Source organism: Podarcis erhardii, assembly GCF_964252035.2.
Source record: "Podarcis erhardii genome assembly, chromosome: 10".
Taxonomy (NCBI): domain Eukaryota; kingdom Metazoa; phylum Chordata; class Lepidosauria; order Squamata; family Lacertidae; genus Podarcis; species Podarcis erhardii.
In genome coordinates, this window is record NC_138500.1 from 76,870,256 (window position 1) to 76,893,147 (window position 22,892).

The following is a 22,892-nucleotide window of genomic DNA, read 5'->3' on the forward strand; positions in this document are numbered from 1 at the left end:
CAAGTTTCGTTTCAAATATTGGAATACTAAATAAGATGGATAACAATGTGTAATAGAAAAAGAAATATGAAATTAGGTTAAAGGTGTGTGAAAGAAAGTAACAGAAGTAGAAAGAAATTGCAATTGAGTAGATTGGAAGTCTAACACAAAGGGTGAGGGGTGGTGGATGGTGATGGGAATTATCTGTGGGATTGAGTGTAGGTATGTTGTAGGTATGTTGTATGTATGTAGGTATGTTGTATGAAATGTATGTTTGTATGTTTGTATGTGTATTAATGTTGAATTATTTTAACAATAAAAAATTATAATAAAAATAAAAAAATAAAAAAGAAAGAAAAGAAAGAAAGAAAATTCAATTTATGCTGTTTGGGAAAAATATAAGAATTTATTAGAGAATAAAACCCCATGGTGGCTAAGAAGTGTGCATGCTCTTGAAAGCTCATACCAATAACAAACTTAGTTGGTCTCTAAGGTGCTATTGGAAGGAATTTTTTAATTTTGTTTCGACTATGGCAGACCAACAAGGCTACCTACCTGCAACCATTAGAAGTGTTGTCAGTTAAAAAAATAAATATGGGAAAAGAATGGGCAACGTATAGAGAGTTGTTAACTGAGGAGGAAAATCAATTGAAAGTAAAAAAGTTTTAAGACATAAGACATCTGTTAACTGATTGGTGCCAATATCATCAACTAAATGACATCTTTAGGTTGGATAAAGGAGTCAGTTTTGGTAAAGAATTTTTGAGATTGCAGAAAGAATTGTTGGAAAATAATGAAAAAGTTCTGTCAAAAATGTATAAATTGTTGCTGGAATGGGAAACAAAAGATGAGGAAGTAAAATCTGTAATGATACACTGGGCAAAAGATGTGGGATATAATATACAATTTGCTTCATGGGAGAAGTTATGGAATGTTACAATTTATAATGGAAAGTTACAATTTATAATTCTACCTCTAGCTTGCTGCATAGCTGCTTACATTATCAAAGGTTCTCTTCTGTTTATTATAGACTCAGTATTCCTCTAAATACATTGCTTTGAGGTGTGGGCTGGTATTTTGGATTGCTATCCAGTGCAGATAATACTGAGCTACGGTGATATTGTTTGCAGCTAAATACAATTTGTTGGAGATTAGTTAGGCATCTTTAAGTCCTTTAAACTTACCAGTGCAGACAATACTGAACTACCGTGATATTGCTCGCAGCTCACGCATATAATCCAAGCTAGTTGGCGTTGATTTTACTGAACCAGGCTAATTAAGGGTATCAAACTATGTCTGCTCAAGAGAACCATCAAAAAGCAGCTATATCTGGGGTGGCATAAGGGAACCAAAAGGGGCCTCAGGCCTTCGTAGTGCCTAGTAACCCACAGACTTTGGCACAGTTTTTTTTCAATGCTTTTTAGACATTTTATAGGCATTATAGGCCTGCAGACCAGGTGGCAGCGGCACCTCTTGCGCTCACCCAAGAATGCATCCCGGATACGCCACCTAACGTTGTGGACCGCCCCGGCACCTCCGCGGCCACCGCGGCAGTGCTGAGAGCAGCCAATGATTCAACAGTGGGTCCTGTGTCCAAGATGGGTCAGGGTAGCCTCCTGTGCCCTGCAACCCACAGGCCTAGTCAGTGTTTCCTCTGCTTTTGAAACCTTTTACCAACAATTCAGGCCCATGGTCACTGCGGCCTCTTCCCAAATAGTGAGGAGCTCCCTTGCACTTTGGCCTCCTTATTTAGGGTTCCACATTCGGGTAGCAATCCATTTATGCATCCTCAAACATAATTACAGTCTACGTGTCCCTGGGTTTCCAATAACAGATCCTCGGGAGGTAGGGCTCATGCTTACAATTATAACCTTTCTGCCTCTCAGTATACCCCAGACTTTCCCAGTATTCTACAGGATTCACAACCTCAGCCTTTGCATAGAAGGGGGCTCCAAAACATCATCGGATGATGAGACGCAGGAGCAACAGGGAGTGTCAGCGGCTGCAGAACAGCACCAGTCTCCAATGATGGGCAAGGGAGAAAGAAGTCTAAGTAAGAAGAAGCATTTGGCCAAGAAGAGCAAAAGAAGTAAGCTTTCTGATACCGAGGATGATTCTTAAAAGCTTCCTGCTGCCCACCACCTGCTGCGTTCCGAGCCACCAGAATTACTGGATGGAGCATATGGCTCCCTATGTGGAAAAAGGAAAGTTGGAAAATTTGAAGCTAATCGAGTCCCTCACCATGAGGTTTGCTGGGAGTACAACACGGGTGTGTGCCAGGGGCCAAATTGTAAGTATGCGCACGAATGTGAGAAGTGCCTAGGTAACCACCCAGCGTCTTCATGTTTTAAAGGTAAACAGCCCTTTCTGGGCAGCAGGGGGCATTTCAACCAGGGGTCTTGAAAAGCTCACAGACCCGCCAAAAAGAACAGCCACAAACTGGTATGAATTTGGCCCTTAACTGTTATGTTCTCTTCTGTTAAGCTCTCACTTCTTAGAACCCTTCTCGATAAATACCCTAAAATAGAGGCAGCAAAGTACCCTGGGAAAGAGTTTCTCTTATGGCTTCAAGATCCTCGTTTCATTACCCCCTAACTCAGGGAACCCCCCCCCCAAAAAAAAAAACCAGTTTGGGAAATGCCAGCTATTGCAAAAAAGAAATTAAAAGAAATTTCTGGCCGGGAGGGTGGCCGGTCCCTTCAGGGAGCCACCCATAGCGGTTTTACTCATTTCACCTTTAGGCATTGTCCCCCCATAGACTCCAGAAGAGTATCCTATGATCCACAACCTACCCTACCCTAGAGGTGGCTCAGTCAATGATGCAATACCACAGAAGCCTTGTTCTGGGAAATATGCCTCCTTTGATCAGGCTATAAAGTGTATGCGCAGGTTCAGCAGGGGCGCGCTCTTGGCAAAGTGCGACATTGAGTTGACTTTCCGTCTCCTGCCAATTCACCCTGAGGAATTTCTATGGCAAGGTTTTTAGATTTGAGGGGGCTTATTCCATAGACAAATCTATGCCGATAGGGTGCTCAGTAGCTTGTGCACTTTGAGTCATTCAGTGCAATTCTGGACTGGGCTCTTCGCTTTAGAACTGGTTCTGAAGGGGTGACCCATTACCTCGATAACTCTTCTCCCCCATCATTAGTAATAGCCCTGATTGCGATTCTACTTTAGAGGCTTTGACATGAGGAACTTGGGGTACCTTTGGTGGCGGACAAAACGGAGGGTCCAGTTTTGACCATAACCTATTTTGGGTATTGAATTGGACACAATTGCACAGACATCCCACCTACCAAGGGAGAGGCTAGCAGCACTTAAAAATTAATCCTGCAACTTCTTCCCCTCAAGAAGGTCACCCTTGGCCAGCGTAAATTCACGCTTCGGTCACCTCAACGTTGCATGCTGGGTAGTGTCCCCTGGCCGCCCCTTTTGTGGGTGATTGGCTAAGCTGTCAGCGGGACTGCGCGCTCCGCAACACTGAGTGCGCCTCTCTAAAGTGGTCAAGTCAGACCTGAAGGTTAGTGCATGGAAAAGTACAATGGCATTTGCGGGCTGAAGAGTTCAGGAATCACCAGGTATGCTTCTGGACCGACAATCAAAGGGTTGGCTATTAGGGCCAGAGCGGCAGTGGAGCGCCCCCCAGATGCTTTAGTTATCCAATTAGGCGAAAAGAGTTAGCTTATAGAAAGGCAGTCGACTTGATGTGGCATATGTTTAGTGACTTTGAGGAACTTAAGGCCTCTTACCCAAACGTCACTACTATTTTATTTGGGCCTCGTGGATGGAGAGGCGGGTTTGGAGAGATTGCAGGTGCCCGATAGCCACAAATAGGGTGGTGGTGCGTAGAGTGGCACCCTGGGTGGGAGTGTCATTGACCACCCGGGCATTTGCCTCAACGGTGAGGCCCTCTACCGGTTTGATGGCGTGCATCTTTCGGATGCGGGAAATGATATTTGGCTGATGGCGTGCATCTCTCGGATGCTGGAAATGATATTTGGCTGATGGATATAGCAAAGGGGATAAGGGATTGGTTTCAGGCATGAGAGTATTGGCGGCGAGCGATTGCTCATGTGGCAGTAGGCATTGGTAAGAAGGGGTTAAGAGGATGTGGGGGGGGGAGGAACGCCATCACCTCCCCCCAGTGAGCGAAGGGTGGTCCGTTAAAGGACTCCAGGGGTCGTGGTCCTGTCCGAAGCCTATGGAGGTGTGGGCCAAAGGCACGCCCCAGAGCGGTGACCCAGGGGAGCTCCTAGTCGACGTGCCTTGGCAGGAGACTCCCACGATAAAGTGTTAACCCTTCCCCGTGTCTCCAGCAAATGGGCTGGAGGCGGATAGTCGATAGGACCAATGCCTAAGCCAATGCCTCTCATTCCTGAATTCAATAAAGTTGTGGCCTAATTCGCCCAATTAACCTTAACTATGGTGTCTCGTGTCTTTATTTATCCTGGTGGGGGGCGGGAACTCACCACGCAAAGCCACTTCCGGCCTGCCCAGGAGGTGGGGTTGCGGGCTTCACACCCACCCCCACGTGAGCGGGGGCATCCCGGCCGGGTCTGCCCTATTTAGGGCCGGCGCAGAGGGGGCTCGCCCTCTTTTCGCCGGCTAGCCCTCACATTTTCCCACCCTCCCTCCCTTTAGGTATGCTTTAGGTAGGTCTTTGACTTTGCTATGGACTTCGGTCTGTCGCCGCAAGGGGCATGGTAGGAATTTTTCCCAATTGGCAATTTGTAGCCTTTTGGTTTTTCGCCTACCTCGTAGCAACTCGTCACAACTTTTCGGCATTGGCGGCAGGCATTGGTAAGAAGGGGTTAAGAGGATGTGGGGGGGAGGAACGCCATCACCTCCCCCCAGTGAGCGAAGGGTGGTCCGTTAAAGGACTCCGGGGGGCGTGGCCCTGTCCGAAGCCTATGGAGGTGTGGGCCAAAGGCACGCTCCAGAGCGGTGACCCGGGGGAGCTCCTAGTCGACGTGCCTTGGCAGGAGACTCCCACGATAAAGTGTTAACCCTTCCCCGTGTCTCCAGCAAATGGGCTGGAGGCGGATAGTCGATAGGACCAATGCCTAAGCCAATGCCTCTCATTCCTGAATTCAATAAAGTTGTGGCCTAATTCGCCCAATTAACCTTAACTATGGTGTCTTGTGTCTTTATTTATCCTGGTGGGGGGCGGGAACTCGCCACGCAATGAGGATTTAAAATTTACAGCCTGTTGTACGTTAAAAGAGAACTATATGAAAATGATGTATAGATGGTATTTGACTCCTACAAGATTAGTGAAAATTTGTAAGAACATATGTTGGAAGTGTAAAGTTAAAGAGGGTACAGGTCCACATCATATGTGGTGGCCCTGTAAAATAGCTAAGGCCTTCTGGGAAATGATTTATAATGAACTGAAAAAAATGTTGAAAATAACTTTTGATTTAAAAAAAACCCAGAGGCCTTTCTATTAGGTATAATAGGAAAAGAATTACCGAATGATAAGAAAATACTGTTTTAGTATGCAGGGGCATAGGAAAGTGGGTGCAGTGGGTGCTGTCCACCCAGGTGTCACCTCTGAAAGGGGTGACAAAATGGTTTACAGCACTCAACGTCTGTGGCTTTGGTGCGTGCTGGCTTCCCGCTGCAGAAACGGTCCGCCCGCTGGCTCCCCCTCAGCTGTGGCAGGCAGACTCATCACAATGCACGTAATAGCTCAACAACTTTGGCTGGCTCCCCCCCCCCCAAAAAAAAAACACACGAAACAAAGTCAAACCATTTTTGCAGGCAAAAAAAAAAATCAATGGGGGGGGGTGACAAGAAATTTTCTGCATTGGGTACCACCTGACCTTGCTACTCCACTGTATGTATGCAACGACAGTGGCAAGAATACTATTTGCCCAGGGATGGAAAGAAGAAAGAGCCCTATTGAAGGAAGAATGGCTATTGAAGATGATGGACTATGCGGAGATGGCAAGGCTGACTGGGAATTTAATAGAGAATGGCATAACTTTATAGAATATATTAAAGAACGCTGTGAAAATCTAAAAACATTAGCAGGATTGACATAGTACTTGTAATTTAAAATAACAAAGGATAAAAATGAAGTACAGTAATTTGGATAAATGCAATTAGATTTAGTTTAAAAAGGAAGATAAATTTTGGAAGCCAAGGAGGGGTGGAGGGAAGTCCAGGGGTTCAGGGAACCCCATAAAGGTACCAATATGAACTGTGGTTTAATGTAAACAAGTGTGTGTGTGTGTGTGTGTGTGTGTGTGTGTGTGTGTGAAGATTTTTTTTCTTTTTGAAACTTTGAAAATTAATTTAAAAATAAAAAGAATACTAGCCTTTCTAAAGGATTGCTGTAAACTTTACAGCATTTTATACAAAGTGCTTTGGATACTGTGCAGGGGTGGTTAACTTTTCTCGACTTGGGGGCCACATTAACCATTAGACAACTCTCCAGGTGGCACATGACAGTGGTGGGATGTGGTTACCTCCCTCACTTTTGTTTGTACACACACACACACACACACACACACACCGATCTGTGTGGATCATTTAAGATAGGGAAATACCTCCTGCTTTTAAACACACCGGTGCTCCCCCTATTTTCTTTTGTGACTGTGACCAAAATTGGTAGGGAATTTGAAGAGCAGAAAGAAATGGGTGGGGGAGGGCTTATCTGGCCTTGGGGTAGTATACTAGTAGTAAATGGTAGTATAGTGATGGACCACTGGCCAATTTCCAGTGGACCACCTGGTGCCTGCTTGGATTCTTGCCAGATATGCTTGAAGGGTCATAACTTAGTGATCAGGATATCTGCTCTGCATGCAGAAGGCCCCAGGTTCAATCCTTGGCCTCTGCAGATAAGAGTGGGAATGTCCCCTGCCTGAAACCCTGGAGAGCCTCTGCTGAGCTAGGATGTTCTTGCACAATATAAGGAAATTTCCTGCCTTCCCTTTAACTAGAGGGGCCTTGGTCTGAAAGAGAAAGTCACTTCATATATCCATAAGCAAGTGTGTTCTCAGCATTACTTAGCATGTATTAGTTATGCCTTAACTGTTCAGGAAGAAAAAGTTTGTATTCTTGCTTTGAAAACAAACATCACTGGACCAAAGGAATTTTAATTAGGGGAAGACACAAGATCTACCCATCCTGGAAGAATGGCAGATGAAAGTAATGGACTATATGGAATTGGCGGAAATGACTGGCAGAATCCGAGACCAGGGAGAAGAGTCGGTGGAAGAAGATTGGAAGAAATTTAAAGATTATTTACAGAAACAATGTAAAATTATTGAATGTTAAAATGACGTTGGAATGAAACGAAGCGGTTTTAGTAATAAGGTTAAATAGTAATATGTAAAAATGGATTAAGAACTAAGATAAAACAAAGAGGGTAAGGATTTGCTGAATTAACTATCTGAACTGGAATACAAAAAAGGGAGGTGTGAGGAAGTCATGAAAATAAGTAAATGAATTGTAAGATATAGAAAGAGGGACTTATTTTTAACTGTTTTTATTTTTTCTGTAATTTGTATTTTTTGTTTTTTGTTTTTATCATTTTTGTAACCTTTTTCTTATTGAAATTTTAATAAATATTATTTTTTAAACAAAACAGAAAAAAAGGAATTTTAATTAGGAATTTTAATTTTGTGGGCAGACCACAAAAGCCTAAAGCTGGCCTATGTTGCTCTAGCGTGCTATGAAAACAGGGTGATGTGAAAAGACAACTTTTTTTTACTTCTTATAACTTGTTGTTGAATTTTTACTCCCATGGAGTGGTACTTGTGAAATTTCCTATCTCAGAGGCCAACGTATGTCAATCAGTCAACCATTCGCTGTTTTACCCCAAGATGTCCTGGGCCAGTCCTGTTGGTAAGCATATCAATTTTCTGATCCAACACAATGAAATTCTTCATCTCCCCTTCTCCCTCAGAGAGGTACTCCCAGGGAACTCTGGGAAATGTAGCAGTGTGAAGGGAGAGACTCTCAGTGCCCTACAGTTCCCAGGATTCTTTAGGGAAGATGACTATTTAAAGCTGTATGATACTGTTTTAAATGTATAGTGCAGAAGGGGGCTAAGATGTCGCTTTCCCAAAAACTTTTGGGAAATGATTTATAATGAATTGAAGAAAGTATTGAAATATACATTTGTAAAGAAACCAGAAGTGTTTTTACTAGGAATAATAGGTAATGAGATAGATAAGAAAGATAGGAAGATAATTTTATATGCAGTGTCAGCAGCAAGAACTTTGAAAGCAGCCCAGCAGCCCAGAAGTGGAAACAAGAAGAGTTACCTATGATTGAAGAATGGAGAATGAAAATGATGGATTATGCGGAACTCGATAGACTAACAGGAAGGATCCGGAACCAATGTGAGCAAAGATTTACAGAAGATTGGATGAAATTTATTGAATATATGCAAAAATTAAGTGATAATCAAATAACGTTTGTAAGTTTTAAGGAAGCTCTGTGAAGAGAAAAGGTAGGAATATTGTTAGATTGTAAAAAATTAATTAATAATTTGGTGGTGTAATTTAAATTTAAGAAATGTGGAGAAAGTAAGTACTAGGAAGGTTTTTCAGGCGGGAGGAGGGAAGTCAGTAAGGAGGAATTTGGATGTAAAAAAGATGTTTTGGATGTATAATTTGTTATGGAAAAAGAATAAAAATATATTTAAAAAAATAGAAATCAAATTTCAGCACTGAAAATAAACTTTTTTGAAATGCTTCTGCTACCATATCTGCTTCAGTCCTTGTGTCTCATTCTCACACAAGCATTAAATACTCCACAGTACAGTGGTACCTCGGGTTACATACGCTTCAGGTTACATACCTTCAGGTTACAGACTCTGCTAACCCAGAAATAGTGCTTCAGGTTAAGAACTTTGCTTCAGGATGAGAACAGAAATCGTGCTCCAGTGGCGCGGCAGCAGCGGGAGGCCCCATTAGCTAAAGTGGTGCTTCAGGTTAAGAACAGTTTCAGGTTAAGTACGGACCTCCAGAACGAATTAAGTACTTAACCCGAGGTACCACTGTACTGTATTACAAATACTTCACTGCTTTATGTAAGGAGTAAGTGTGCACTGCCACCTAGTGGCATGCTTTTCTTTTTCATGATACAAAACAGCTTTAAATGTATAGTGGTAGCCTAGTTATGTGTTGCCAACCTTTTGGGCCCAGGGAAAACTGTTATGGGTAACATACACACGCTGAAATCAAGCATATACTGCAGCTTATTTTGTTGACTCCAACAGAGTGGTTCATTCTGGAAGGCACAGAAAAGACCTCTGTGGTTGCTGGTGCCCCCTTGGGCACTGTTTTGGTGACCCCCTAGCTTAGATGATGGAATTTCCTGCCTGATGAGATTTACCCTGCCTCTTCATTTGCAAATGTTCGCCCCCATGTGAAGAATCTTTCTACTTAAGCAAGCATTTGGCTTTCATGCTGTTCAATTTTAGTCTCCAGGTAATGCTTTATATTGCCATGATAGGGGCAATAGCAGCAGCTGTGGTAAGGGCAGAGCCACCCAACCAGCATCAGCATCACTGCAGCCTATCTGGGCAGGAGAAGAGCAAGGAAATTGTAAGGTAAGGGTTTGTGCAGATGCACCAGTGGAATCAATCCAGCACTGGGCATCTACAGAGCCCTGACCTCACCAGCCCTCTGGTAAGCTGCAAGGAAGGTGTGTCAGGAAGGTAGCTCAGCAGCTGTGCCCCAGTGAAGGTCCCCACACCTGTTGCCTCCCCATGTACATTTCACAGCTCTTTCCCCAGTGTTCACATCAGCAGGGCTTCCATTTGTTACTGTCTGTATACACACATGGGCCATTGATGCTGATAGGGCAAGGATGTATTTACCCTATGCAAAGGTGTTCATACTTTAGCTAGAAGTGAATTAATAATGGAAATTGGCATGAAGCTGGTTTGAAAAACAACTCATCAAACAGTTGCATCTGCATTATAAATGCATATATAATGCATTTCAACAATCCATGTGACTATGGATGAAAAATCCAGCACTGCAAATGCAGTGAGAGCACAGTGAACAGGAGGGTGAAGAGAGCATTAGCGTGCACTCCTTGCACAGTTTGTATTTAAAATACTGCAAGTTGCCATGAGCCTTCCTCTTGCAATGGAAACCGAGGGGTAAAATAAATAAGTAGATAAACCAACAAGTTTATCAAGTCAGCATGCCAGCTTTGAAATAAGTCTAGTAAAATAAAAGGGCAACCATTTCACAAGATTATACATATTTAGAAGTGCCAAGTAAACAATGAGGCCGAAATCGTATGCGTAAAGAGTAAGCATGCATATCATCAGTTGGTATGTCACTTTGAATACTGGACAACATACAGCACCTTAGAATCTAAGGCCCTCATTTACAAAATCAAATGCCTTCTGCTGGTCAGGAACATCGAGGGTGTGTACATTCGTGTGCATGTATTTGTTATAGCTTAAACCGCCATCTAGCTCAAAGAGGCTTTTATCAGTTGATAAAGAGAAATGAGGTTAGGTTTGGTCATGAGAAACACACAGCTGCATGGAAACAGGAAACATCTGGAGTATTGTTCAGGCAGAGGGTGCACTGTTTTGTGACAAAAAGGGGGAAACTGGGAATTTCCCAAATGATGCCTGAGAATATACACTGGAGAAGAAATCACTTTGGTTCACATGTAAGGAAGGCCACATATGATTATTTTTCAGGAACACCTCATATTTCCAGTCTTTTCATTGGTTCTACACAGTGAATGACTACTATTATTATAAATAATGAAATGGGGCTTATGTGTACCAGTTGTGCATGACAAAAGGCACAAATCCCTTTGAATAAAAGTAGTGGGAGTGATAATTTGAACAGCATTTGCAATATTGCTATATTAAAGGTAAAGGTAAAGGGACCCCTGACTGTTAGGTCCAGTCGCAGACGACTCTGGGGTTGCAGCACTCATCTCGCTTTACTGGCCGAGGGAGCTGGCGTACAGTTTCCAGGTCATGTGGCCAGCATGACTAAGCTGCTTCTGGCGAACCAGAGCTGCGCACGGAAATGCCATTTACCTTCCCGCCAGAGCAGTACCTATTGATCTACTTGCACTTTGACGTGCTTTCGAACTGCTAGGTTGGCAGGAGCAGGGACCGTCACCCTGTCACGGGGATTTGAACTGCCGACCTTCTGATCGGCAAGCCCTAGGCTCTGTGGTTTAGACCACATGTGGTCTAAGGGGAAATGCAAGGAAGGTTCCTAATGCACACTGCTTTGCATTAAATTCATCTTAAATATATCCACAAGCAGGCTTTAAAATCTTACAGAGAATCTTGTGCTGCCCTTCCCTCGCTGAAGTTTGAACTGGCACCCCTGGAGCACTAAAACCAAGGCAGCAGAGAATTAAGGCAGATGCCAAGAACAGCTACACAAATTTGTGGAAGCGAGGTTCTGATGCCAGCAAATCATCCCAACTCTGTAATTGCATCAAGCGTACCTCAAGAAAGGTGACAAAGAAGTGTGCTCTTGCCTTTCTGCTCAAGCGAGGAACTGACATTCATGCTTCATTCAAAGTAGTTTCTGCCAGAGGCTGTTTGCCTGGTGAGGTGGAGCCACAACTCTAGTTTCCTAGTAGGAAAGTTGCTGCTGCTTTCCAATTGGGGCAAGGCAGTGGGGAGGTCAACACAATACAGTACAAGTGCACTGATAGGAGCATTGGACTGGCTCCACTGGTGCAACAATGCCACATTGACCTTTACACTGTTTTGCCTTCTCCCTTCTGGAAAGACAGAGCAAAACACTGCTATCAGGGTGAGCCACTTCTGGTTTCTTTTTTCTTTTCTTTTTTAAAGGCTCTGAACACAGGACTTATTTTGAACATTTTATGGTTTGGAGGAGGTTTTTTAATGCACTGTTATTTCTCTTACAATCTTTTCCTCACCATCTTTCCTGTCTCATTTTACCCATTCTCTCCCCTTTGCTGAAAAGAGGAAAAGAAGCAAAATACATCAGTGCTGCTGGTGTGACCCGCCTTAGGTTGAACAGTCAGTCTGCCTTCAGCCAGCAGGTCATGATCCTCAGCCTACTTAGAAGGCAAGATTTTAGCCTTTGTTTTGGCCAGGATGGTTTACAGAGCTCCAGTGAATGAGAAAACAGATTGTTTTTCTTAGCAGAGGAGGCCATGTTTAAGAGGATGTAACCAAGGAAAACACACACACACACCACAATAGTTAGGATAGTCTCTACACATATGTCTTACTGAAATATGCAGCAGTTCTTGACATAAGCAGAAAAATCTGTTACAGCAAAGATGATGTTTCCTCCACTTAATCTGCAAACTCCAGGTTGCCGCCAAAGAATACAGGCTCCCGCAAAAATCCAAATAACAAAACGGCAATAGATTACAAGTGCCAAACCTGCCAATGCTGTTCATAGAGTTGTTTACAGTGGTGCCTCGCAAGACGAAATTAATTCATTCCGCAAGTTTTTTCTTCTTGCGAGTTTTTCGTCTTGCGAAGCACGGTTTCCCATAGGAATGCATTGAAAATCAATTAATGCGTTCCTAGGGAGACCGCCTTCAGACTAGGTCCGGGGACAGTCTTTCCCCGGACCTCTTCTGAAGGCTGGTGGGGGGGGGGAGGACTTTTCTCCCCACCGCCAGGCTTCAGAACAGCCTTCTGAAGGCTGGCGGTGGGAAGAAAAGCCCTTCTCCCGCCGCCAGCCTTCAGAAGAGTTCCTGCAGGGCTGCCTAGGCTGCAAATAGCAGCCTGCTGCCGGGTGCGAGGGACGCTCTGAAGCAGAGCGCCCCTCGGGCGGGGCAGACATCTGCAGCTTGGGGAGCCCTGCCGGACTTCCCCACAGGGCTCTCCAAGCTGCGGATAGCAGCCTGCTGCCCCACACGAGGGGCGCTCTTAAGCAGAGTGCCCCTCGGGTGGGGCAGACATCTGCAGCTTGGGAAGCCCTGCCGGACTTCCCCACAGGGCTCTCCAAGCTGCGGATAGCAGCCTGCTGCCCCGCACGAGGGGCGCTCTTAAGCAGAGCGCCCCTCGGGTGGGGCAGACATCTGCAGCTTGGGGAGCCCTGCCGGACTTCCCCACAGGGCTCTCCAAGCTGCGGATAGCAGCCTGCTGCCCCGCACGAGGGGCGCTCTTAACCAGAGCGCCCCTCGGGCGGGGCAGACATCTGCAGCTTGGGGAGCCCTGCCGGACTTCCCCACAGAGCTCTCCAAGCTGCGGATAGCAGCCTGCTGCCCCGCACGAGGGGCGCTCTTAAGCAGAGCGCCCCTCGGGTGGGGCAGACATCTGCAGCTTGGGGAGCCCTGCCGGACTTCCCCACAGGGCTCTCCAAGCTGCGGATAGCAGCCTGCTGCCCCGCACGAGGGGCGCTCTTAAGCAGAGCGCCCCTCGGGTGGGGCAGACATCTGCAGCTTGGGGAGCCCTGCTGGACTTCCCCACAGGGCTCTCCAAGCTGCGGATAGCAGCCTGCTGCCCCGCACGAGGGGCGCTCTTAAGCAGAGCGCCCCTCGCGCGCGGCAGACATTCACAGCTTGGGGAGCCCTGCGGGGAACTCTTCTGAAGGCTGGAGGCGGGAGAAGGGCTTTTCTTCCCACCGCCAGCCTTCAGAACAGCCTTCTGAATGTTGGCGGTGGGGAGGAAAAACCCTCCTCCCACCGCAAGCCCCGGGAAGAGAGGAGAAGCTGCGCGCCTTCTCCTCTGTTCCCGGACCTCCCACCGCAAGCCTTCAGGACAGGTCCGGGAACAGAGGGGAAGGCGCGCAGCTTCTCCTCTCTTCCCGGGGCTTGCGGTGGGAGGAGGGTTCCCCGCTGTCCCCGGAGATTTCCCTATGGGCTTTCGTTTTGCGAAGCAAGCCCATAGGGAAATTCGTCTTGCGAAGCCGCTAAAAATCGGAAAACCCTTTCGTCTTGCGGGTTTTTCGTTTAGCGAGGCATTCGTCTTGCGGGGCACCACTGTATTCTTTGTACTCTGCTGCAAGTCTCTCAGGCCCAAAGGGGAGAGTGGCAATGTTTAATAGAGGCCTCTCAAAGGAGAGACTCAACCACCTTTTGGAAAATAGTTGCAAAGTAATGGCAAGGCTCCCCCTCCAAAGTAGAATACTCTATCCCTGTTGGTTCTTGGGAGTCATACGTTCATACCTTGTGTTGCGTCCACTTCATGTTGCGTCTTTTCATAGAATCATAGAGTTGGAAGAGACCACAAGGGCCATCGAGTCCAACCCCTTGTTACATCCCGCGGCAACCCAGAAGTACCGGAATGGGGTTTCGCCACTCGTGCATGTGCAGAAACGCCAAATTGCGCCGCACGCCTGCACAGACACAGCACGTCGAGTTGTGGGCATTTCACGTTACAGACGGGCCTCCAGAACAGATCCTGTCCATAACACAAGGTACCAATCCCTATACACAACTAATCAACATCTACAGGCTCAGTCCCTACCTCTAAGTGATACCAGGGCTGAGTGGCCCCCGGTGTCAACTGAAGAAGTCCACAGGCTTATTCAATCTCTTAAGCCTGACAAAGCTCCTGGTGCAGACAATATCTCCCCTGAGCTCCTCAAGGCCAATGCTGAATGGTGGGCCCCAGTGCTTGCTGCCCTGTTTACCAGCATAGATCAATCAACTACCATCCCAGAGGACTGGGGACTAGCAATCATCATCCCAATATACAAGAAAGGGAGCAGGTCTGACCCTGCTAATTACAGACCAATTAGTCTCCTAAGCATTATTAGTAAACTCTATGCTCCACATGTAATAAAACTTGAGGATTGGATGGAGAGAGAGTATGTCCTTTCAGAAGCACAAGCTGGTTTCAGGACAAACCAATCAACTTTAGATTAAGGCTTAGTACTCCAACATCTTGAGGAAAAATATACCTCAAGAAAAGGAGGATCCCTTTATGCAGCTTTCATAGACTTCAAATCTGCCTTTGATTTAATATCACAAGATAGGCTTTGGGAAAAACCAAGTACCTCAAACATAGACAGACGTCTACTGTGTCTCATCTGCAGTTTATATGAAAACACTTTGGTACGGGTTAGGTGTGACCGACAGGGCCATTTATCCAAGGAAATCCAAACCTACCATGGTTGTTAAACAATGCTGCGTCCTTGCTCCCATTTTATTTAACTTCTATATTAATTCCTTAGTAGGAAACATGGAGAAAGAAAATGCCCACCCCCCTAAATTGGCTGGTACGCGGATGACGCAGTTCTAATTTCCTTCTCCTGTGTGTGCCTAAGAAAACTTTCAGTCTATTGTAATGCCGAACAATTAACAATCAACTACACTAGATCCAAAGTCATGGTGTTCTCTAAAAAAAGAATGAGACACAAATGGAGAATTGATAATCAACCCATAGAGCAGGTATCATCTTTTAAATACCTGGGCATAACCTTTAAGGAAAAGGGCTTGTGGCATTAGCAGGTTAAAAATGCTATTGCAAATGCTCAAAGATCTACCAAAGCTATTATAAGGTATTTCTATGGAAAAGGGGGCCAATATATTCCGGCAGCCTCTCAAGTATTAACACAGCTGACATACGGCTCACAGACTTGCAGCTTCCTAAATCTTGGTCCCTTAGAAACCTTCCAAACTAAGTTTTATTGCTGCCTGTTAGGGATCCCTTCTTGCATGTCTAACATAGCTGTCCGCTTGGAGGTTGGGAAAAATCCCTGTCAGTGCTCGGATATGGACCCTGAAGATCCATTATTGGTTAAAACTTTATTACCTGGGTTATGAAGGCACCCTAAAGACGTGAAAGCAAAGATTATGGGATAATACACACAGTGACTTGCGATCTCGATCACACGCAGTCTGTAGTCCGCTGGCAGTAGGAGTACAATATGGGCATGTCTTTAAGTTAACACCTTACATTAAAAACCTGACAGTACCAAATTACCGAAGGTTATTCACCAAAGCCAGACTAAACGTCTTTCCTTATGCAATGTTGGATGGCAGGTTGAGAGGAGTTCCCTACCAGGACAGCCTTTGATTGTGTGCTCAAGACATCGATTCTATAAAACATATTTTGCTGTACTGTGCAAAATACAGTGGTGCCCCGCAAGACGAACGCCTCGCAAGACGGAAAACCTGCTAGACGAAAGGGTTTTCCGTTTTGGAGGCGCTTCGCAAAACGAATTTCCCTATGGGCTTGCTTCGCAAGACAAAAATGTCTTGCGAGTTCCTGCGCGTTTTTTCCCTTTTTTCCCCCTTTTCCTAAGGCGCTAAGCCGCTTATCAGCTGATCTGCTGATAAGCTGCTTAACAGCTGATCGCTAAAAGCCGCTAATCCGCTAAGCTGTCAATGGGCTTGCTTCGCAAGACGAAAAAACCGCTATACGAAGAGCCTCACGGAACGGATTAATTTCGTCTTGCGAGGCACCACTGTATGAGCAAGCCAGGGCTGAACTGTCACTACGCTTGTTGGTACCTTTCCCGGGAAAATCAGAGGCTTACTATGTCAGGTTCCTATTGGAAGACCGGACAAATGCTAGAACATTAGCAGTGGCAAAGTTTTTATCGGTGGTTGCAAGAACCAATGATCCCTATCTGAACAAGTCTGAACAAAATGCATGTTTAACGTGGAGGTAGGCTGTCTGAATTGTGCATTGCTTTGTAACAATTTGTTGGGTCTCTGGACCATAATAAAGATAGATAGATGATAGATAGATAGATAGATAGATAGATAGATAGATATAATGATAGATAGATGATAGATAGATAGATAGATAGATAGATAGATGATAGATATAGATAGATATAGATAGATGATAGATAGATAGATAGATAGATAGATAGATAGATAGACAGACAGACAGAACTTATTTTTTCCCCTGTCGGGATGGCACCTGTAACCCTATTGGATTCCTACCAATCCAAATGGAAAGCTACGCTGCACAAAAAACTAAGAGGCTTGGGGTTTTCCCCACTGGCCCTGCTAGCTGTAGGTTATGAGAAAGCGAGAGCAATAATCCACCAACAAATCTGGGATGTGGAACTGCAATGTCATTTGAGTGAGATGAATAAACACCCAGCGATAAAAGACAATGGGAGAGGGTTTACCTCAGCAATATCTGTCCAGTTTACAAATACCCAAATACAGACGGTTGTTTACCCTTGTCAGGTTCAACATGCTGCTATCTGCCTTATTGCAGGGCAGATTCGAGGGTTAACCACACGTGGGACAAGTCTGCCCCTGCAGCTTGATGGAGGTAGAAACTGTTTCTCATGTCTTGTTACGCTGCCGTTTCTACAGGGATATACGCTTGGCATTTATCACCCCTGTTATACAAAAATCTCCAAATGAGTCTGAACTTCAATGTCTAAAACTCCTGGTAGAGGACAAGGATCCAGAGATCACGCTAAGGGTGGCCAAATTCAATTCCCTCTGTACAAGATTGGATCCAAAAGCTGACAGAATATGCCGAATTAGATGGTCTATCAGAAAAAATAAAGAATAAATCAAAACAGGAATTTGTTTCAAAATGGGTGGTTTTCAAAGAATATCTGAAAAATAAATATAGTAGTTTAAATTATGTGTCTATGGTGTTGTGTGTAATTTGGTATTTGTGTGTTTTTTCTTGTTGTATCAATAAAAATCTTTTTTTAAAAAATAAAAAATAAGGGTGGCCAAATTCTGTGTGACTGCCATAAAACTCAGGGAACAAGCTGTACTACCAAAATGATTAAGGTTTTAAATGACAATTTTATGTTAAATTTTAGTGATTAAGATTTAACTTCTATATTTTTAACTGCTGCTGTATCTGTAATGTCCCTGTTATGCCCAATTGCAATTCAATGTATCCCTATCATGTTTTATGATTTTTCTGATATTGTAAGTGAGCTGGAACTGGTCTGTGACCGTAATAATAAATTCATTAAGTCATTAAGTCAACAACCAATTAAGCTCATGTAATATTTAAACTTTCTTTCAAATATCTTTAGACTCATCCATACCTTTTATTCAGTTATTATCTAGTTGTTATTTGAAGGTCTCAAGTTAAATTCCCGGCAGTTCCAGTTAATAGGATCTCCAGGTGAGAGGAAATACCCCTGCCTAAGATGAGCGTGGCTGCCATGTACTGCATGTAGACCATATGGGTCTGAATGGACCGGGGGTTAGAATGAGCAGATTCATATAATGTATAAAACAAATGTGTCAAATCCACAATATAAAAACTGTCCTCAGTTCATTTTATACATTTCCTCTATTATTTCATCTACCACTTATTACTTCCCTTTTTTAAATAATTCTTTTAAACATCTGACAAATATTAACAATAATAAGCAGAACTGCTCCAGAAAAAATTACTTCAGGTCATAATGTTCTGAAAGAAAATATGACTTAACATAAAATTACAATATTTATCCTTTAAAAAACCCTCAAAACATACAGTGGTACCTTGGGTTAAGAACTTAATTTGTTCTGGAGGTCCATTCTTAACCTGAAACTGTTCTTAACCTGAAGCACCACTTTAGCTAATGGGGCCTCCTGCTGCTGCTGCGTCGACGCTGCACAATTTCTGTTCTCATCCTGAAGCAAAGTTCTTAACCCAAGGTAATATTTCTGGGTTAGCAGAGTCTGTAACCTGAAGTATCTGTAACCTGAAGCGTCTGTAACCCGAGGTACCACTGTACTTGCATTTGCTTTCATGGGAAGTAATTATATAAGAGGCAACAAGTTTTCCGAGAATTTATTTCTGTATTCACTTGCAATTCTCGCTCTTAGATAAGATGTTATCTTCTCCATTATAGCCGAATCCCAAACTTTAGTAAGTCATTCTTTCCAAAAAGGGATTAGTGTAACTTTCTAGTTTGGCCTCATGCACAATTTTTCTGTAACATTTGTTCTTTCCTGTTCTTTCCTGGTATGGTCTGGTTTTGTTTTGTTCCAGTACTATGTCCCCACTATGGAAGGACGTGTGGATGCAGAATTGGCCTCCACAGTCACTTACGGACTCACTGTTAAGACTGTGTTCATGGAAGACAATCTTACTCAGTTATGAATGATCACCAAAGAAGAAGAAAGATAATTCACAATCTAACCTTAAGCCAAACATAAAAGGCTTTCCTCTACACTGGGACTTGCCTGACTCATTTATATGGCAGTTTTTCTAGATATCCGCAGTCCCCAAATGATTTGATAAGACAAATAGATGTCTTATCTTGGCACATTTTCCTGGGCTTCCAGGTTAAGAGTTGGGCACAAGACACAAAAGTGAAAGAGATCAATCTAACAAAAGGTTTAGACATAAGGGAAGAACGGGGGGGGGGGGGGAGCTACTAAGCACACCTACTTGGGATTCATCAAAAAGCAACATTTTTACTACAGAATATATGTGCCCACAATAGTCCTACCTGAAAGTGAGGGACATTTTAATTCTGCAGCACTGTAAGGATGTACAATGCTCTACTAGCATACAGGCAGTGGTGGAGCTTCACCCTCCGGAACCGGGGGGGGGGGGGGCAGAGAGCAAGCACCCTACCGGGATCACACTGCCGGGGGCGGTACGCTCCCCCCGCACTCCTCTTCCTCCACCAGTGCATACAGGGAGAAGGTGCAGTTGGGGGATGCAGAGTAAGGCCTCAAAGGACTGTAGGACACTGTAGCATACTAGAAGCAGCATTGAAGAGGGACATGACTGCAAGGCGAGTAATTGATAAGCCAAGTGAACTCCCTGAAGAGAGAGAGAGAACTGTAAGGGGCTCTGTAACTAAAAGGCCGAACAAACATAATACTTGGTAAGTGATGAGAGTTCTGGACTTTTTCCTGGAGGAATCAAGGAATTACCAGAAGCCAGCCAGCCAGCCACACACACACACACACACACACACACACACACACACACACACACCGTGAATATGAGGGTTTAGGGGTTCTCAGGGCACATTGAGCCTAAAACTAAACCATCATACTGAAGGGAAAGCAACAAGCAATCTCACAGAAGCAATCTCATAGAATTGTAGAAGTGAAAAGAACCCTGATGTCCACCCCCTGCAATCCAGGAATCTGCAGCTGTCCCATACGGGGATGAAACCTGCAATCTTGGTGTTATCAGCACCACACTCTAACCAACTGAGCTATCCATTCTGTCACTTTCTCCTATGTGATCCTGATCCTCAAATCATCCTTTGATAACTCATGAAATGCACCATGACAATGGAGTTGATGTTTGTATAGCTGTGGCATTTCTCCACAGTTCCCCCTCCACATAAGAAGTGAGGAGAAGAGCCACCATGTCCTCCTGAGGCACTTTCAAGGTTAGACGTTTGCAGCTGAAGAAGCAGGATAGTCTCACTCTCTTCACAGAGTCGCACCCAGGTGGCAGAGCTGCCCTTCAGAAACCAAGCTGCATGGCTGCCTCAGTCACTCAATGGGTTGCTTAGAAGAGGGGCTCCCTGGATAACTAAGGGTGGCAGTAACCATGAAGAAACTTCCCAACAACAACATGGTTATTTCCAGTCTAAATCAGGCAGACAGCCCATTACACAGGTGTGCCTGCGCAGTCTGGCTTTCCAGCAGCATCCATGCTCTCAGAACAACATACAACCTGGCCCAGTGACAATTCCAAAAGAGCAAAGGCTCTGCTCTGTTTAGTCAACCCCAGTTATTCATCCTCTACCACATTCAACTGTCTGTGACTCTTACCTCTGCAGCCAAGTAGTTTCCAGTCGCTAGATGTTTAAATCTGAATAGGCTGTTCCATTGCCCTGCTCCTCCACGGCATGGATCATGATGCACCACCTGCAGAAGTAGTGCATGAGATCTATCACCTAAAGAGAATGCTTGGACACTACCCTTTAGGAGGTAAATATTATGAACTCTCTGAATCCAAGCTAGGGAAAACATCAGAAGCATCACACAGTACCTCTATTTCCCACAGAGCTTTAGAACTAGTTGCAGAAGTGGCTGACTGACGCAGTGTTGTGCGAAGGAAGGTATGTTGCTTCTTCTCATACTCATCACAGGTCAGAAACTTCTCCTGTTCCGCGTGGAACAATCTGACAACATCTCCCTGAAGAAACACAAAAGTGAAGCTTTGCCAAAGTTATCGTAGCAAGAATACTTCTCTGTTAGATTCAAGTGTCTATACAATTTATATAATGATTAAGGTGTCCATGATGTGTTTGAAACCAAGGTCTTCCCTTCATTATAGTCAAACATTATAGTTGAAGGGCAGCAACACAAGAACAGGCCTTTACTGCGGTGGCTCTTCCACTTGTGGAATGCTCTCCCCACAAAGGCTCACCTGGTGCCTTCATTACATATCTTTCGACACCAGGCAAAAATATTCTTCTACCAGGCCTTTGGCAATTTAATTTAATTTAATTTAATTTAAACAATATATGCCATTTTAAACTGGTGGGGTGGAATTGCTTTTGTTTGTTACTATGTTGTATATTTTTGTCTTTTTACATTGAAACTGCCCTGTGATTCTGGGATGAAGGGCAGTTTAGAAATAATAACAATTCATTAAAGGGGGAAGAGGAGATGGATGCAGTTTGCTCGCATACTTTGCAATGAAACACAAGCAGCTTGCCTGGTGAAACAGTGCTGCTGCTGTGTACCAGGAAAGAAAGGTGTGAGGTAGTTGAGAATTTGGGGTTGTGCCGATGCACTGGCGGAGCCAAATCCTGTTCTCATGGTCGTGTGCCCACATACCCCCAACTTCACTACCACCTTCTCCCTCCCTTTCCTACTACAAAGCAGCAACACTGCTAGTGGAAGGCTATTGTTGCAGCTCTGTACCAGCAGGTTAGCTGCTCATGCAACGAAATCATCACTCTTCATGGCTAATGAACAAAAGAAAACAATGGATAATATGGAACAGGTGCATTTTTATTCTATTTAAAACCAATTTCAAACTACATGATTTGTGTTCTCTTGCTCATTTACAAAAAGCAAGCAAGCAAACAAACCCAGTATTACCATTTCAAAAATATCAATATTTTTCTCATTCATACTTACACCTTTGAGTACATCTTCTCTGTAGCAACTGTATTTCATGAATAAGGTTATTTTCCAGCTGGTATTGCAGTTGACCGCATTTACCTGTAGTCAAATGCACAGATAATAACTATAGGTTATGTTGCAGAAGGCCCAGACACTAATGCTTCTGGAGCATTACAATCTGACAAGGCTCATGCTTGCCAGCGTCTACTATGATAGCTATTGTTTTCAAGACAATTTCAATTATATTATGCCACTGACACCCCACCGCCCCCAAAAAATCTGGAATTAAACAATTATCTGTAAATACGTGAAACTTTGTTGGCATGACCACTTGTCTAGGTTGCTGTTAAAAAGGAAAAGGAAAAAGTAATAGTCAAGCTCACAGAGGATAAGAGAACATGGTCTGGAGGCACATAATTCAGGAACCTGGTTGAAGCTAAGGAGGTTTGCATGTGATCAGTATCTAGATGAGAGATAATTGGGGAACTCCATGTACACTTCCCTGAGTTCCAGGATGAAAGGTTGGGGTGCAAAACACAATATGCAAATAAATAGGTAAGTATCAGATAGCTAACCAAAGTCTCAACATGTAAAGGCAGTTTACCTTTGAATACCAATTGTTGAGAACAAACAATAGGAGACGGCGGCCACTTAGACACTCCTGGGACAGAATGCACATTTGGGGGGGGGGGAGATGCAGCCACTATCTCTATTACCTAGTAAGTCATACACTTTCATCTGATTTTTAGAATGCCAGTGCTCTGGTGCATGTTAAAAAGAAGAAAACATTCACCTCCTAACAGCATTAGTAAATAAAAACAGCACAGTGTCGTTGAGTGGCAGGAAGCAGCAATGGCATGCAAGAGGTGTAGTTATCATGGCCTCCTAAAATTTCCTCTTCTGTACAACTATTAAAGGTGCAGAATCTCTAACTTCTTTTGCATGGAGCGACTCTACGTCAGTCTCTTAATTCTGCCTATAGTTGC

General features: G+C 44.2%; 1 protein-coding gene across 7 annotated transcripts in view; it reads right to left on the reverse strand.

Moving 5' to 3' along the window:
- The window catches only part of ITPR2 (inositol 1,4,5-trisphosphate receptor type 2), a 355,772-nt gene that overhangs the window by 291,367 nt on the left and 41,513 nt on the right, over positions 1–22,892 (reverse strand). For all 7 annotated transcript variants that reach the window (XM_081879044.1, XM_081879042.1, XM_081879045.1 and 4 more), the window contains 3 exons: positions 21,922–22,005; positions 20,822–20,968; positions 20,602–20,697 (listed from right to left, as the gene is read on the reverse strand). In XM_081879044.1, coding sequence (XP_081735170.1) covers positions 20,602–20,697; positions 20,822–20,968; positions 21,922–22,005 — 327 coding nt within the window. The remainder of the gene's footprint in view (positions 1–20,601; positions 20,698–20,821; positions 20,969–21,921; positions 22,006–22,892) is intronic.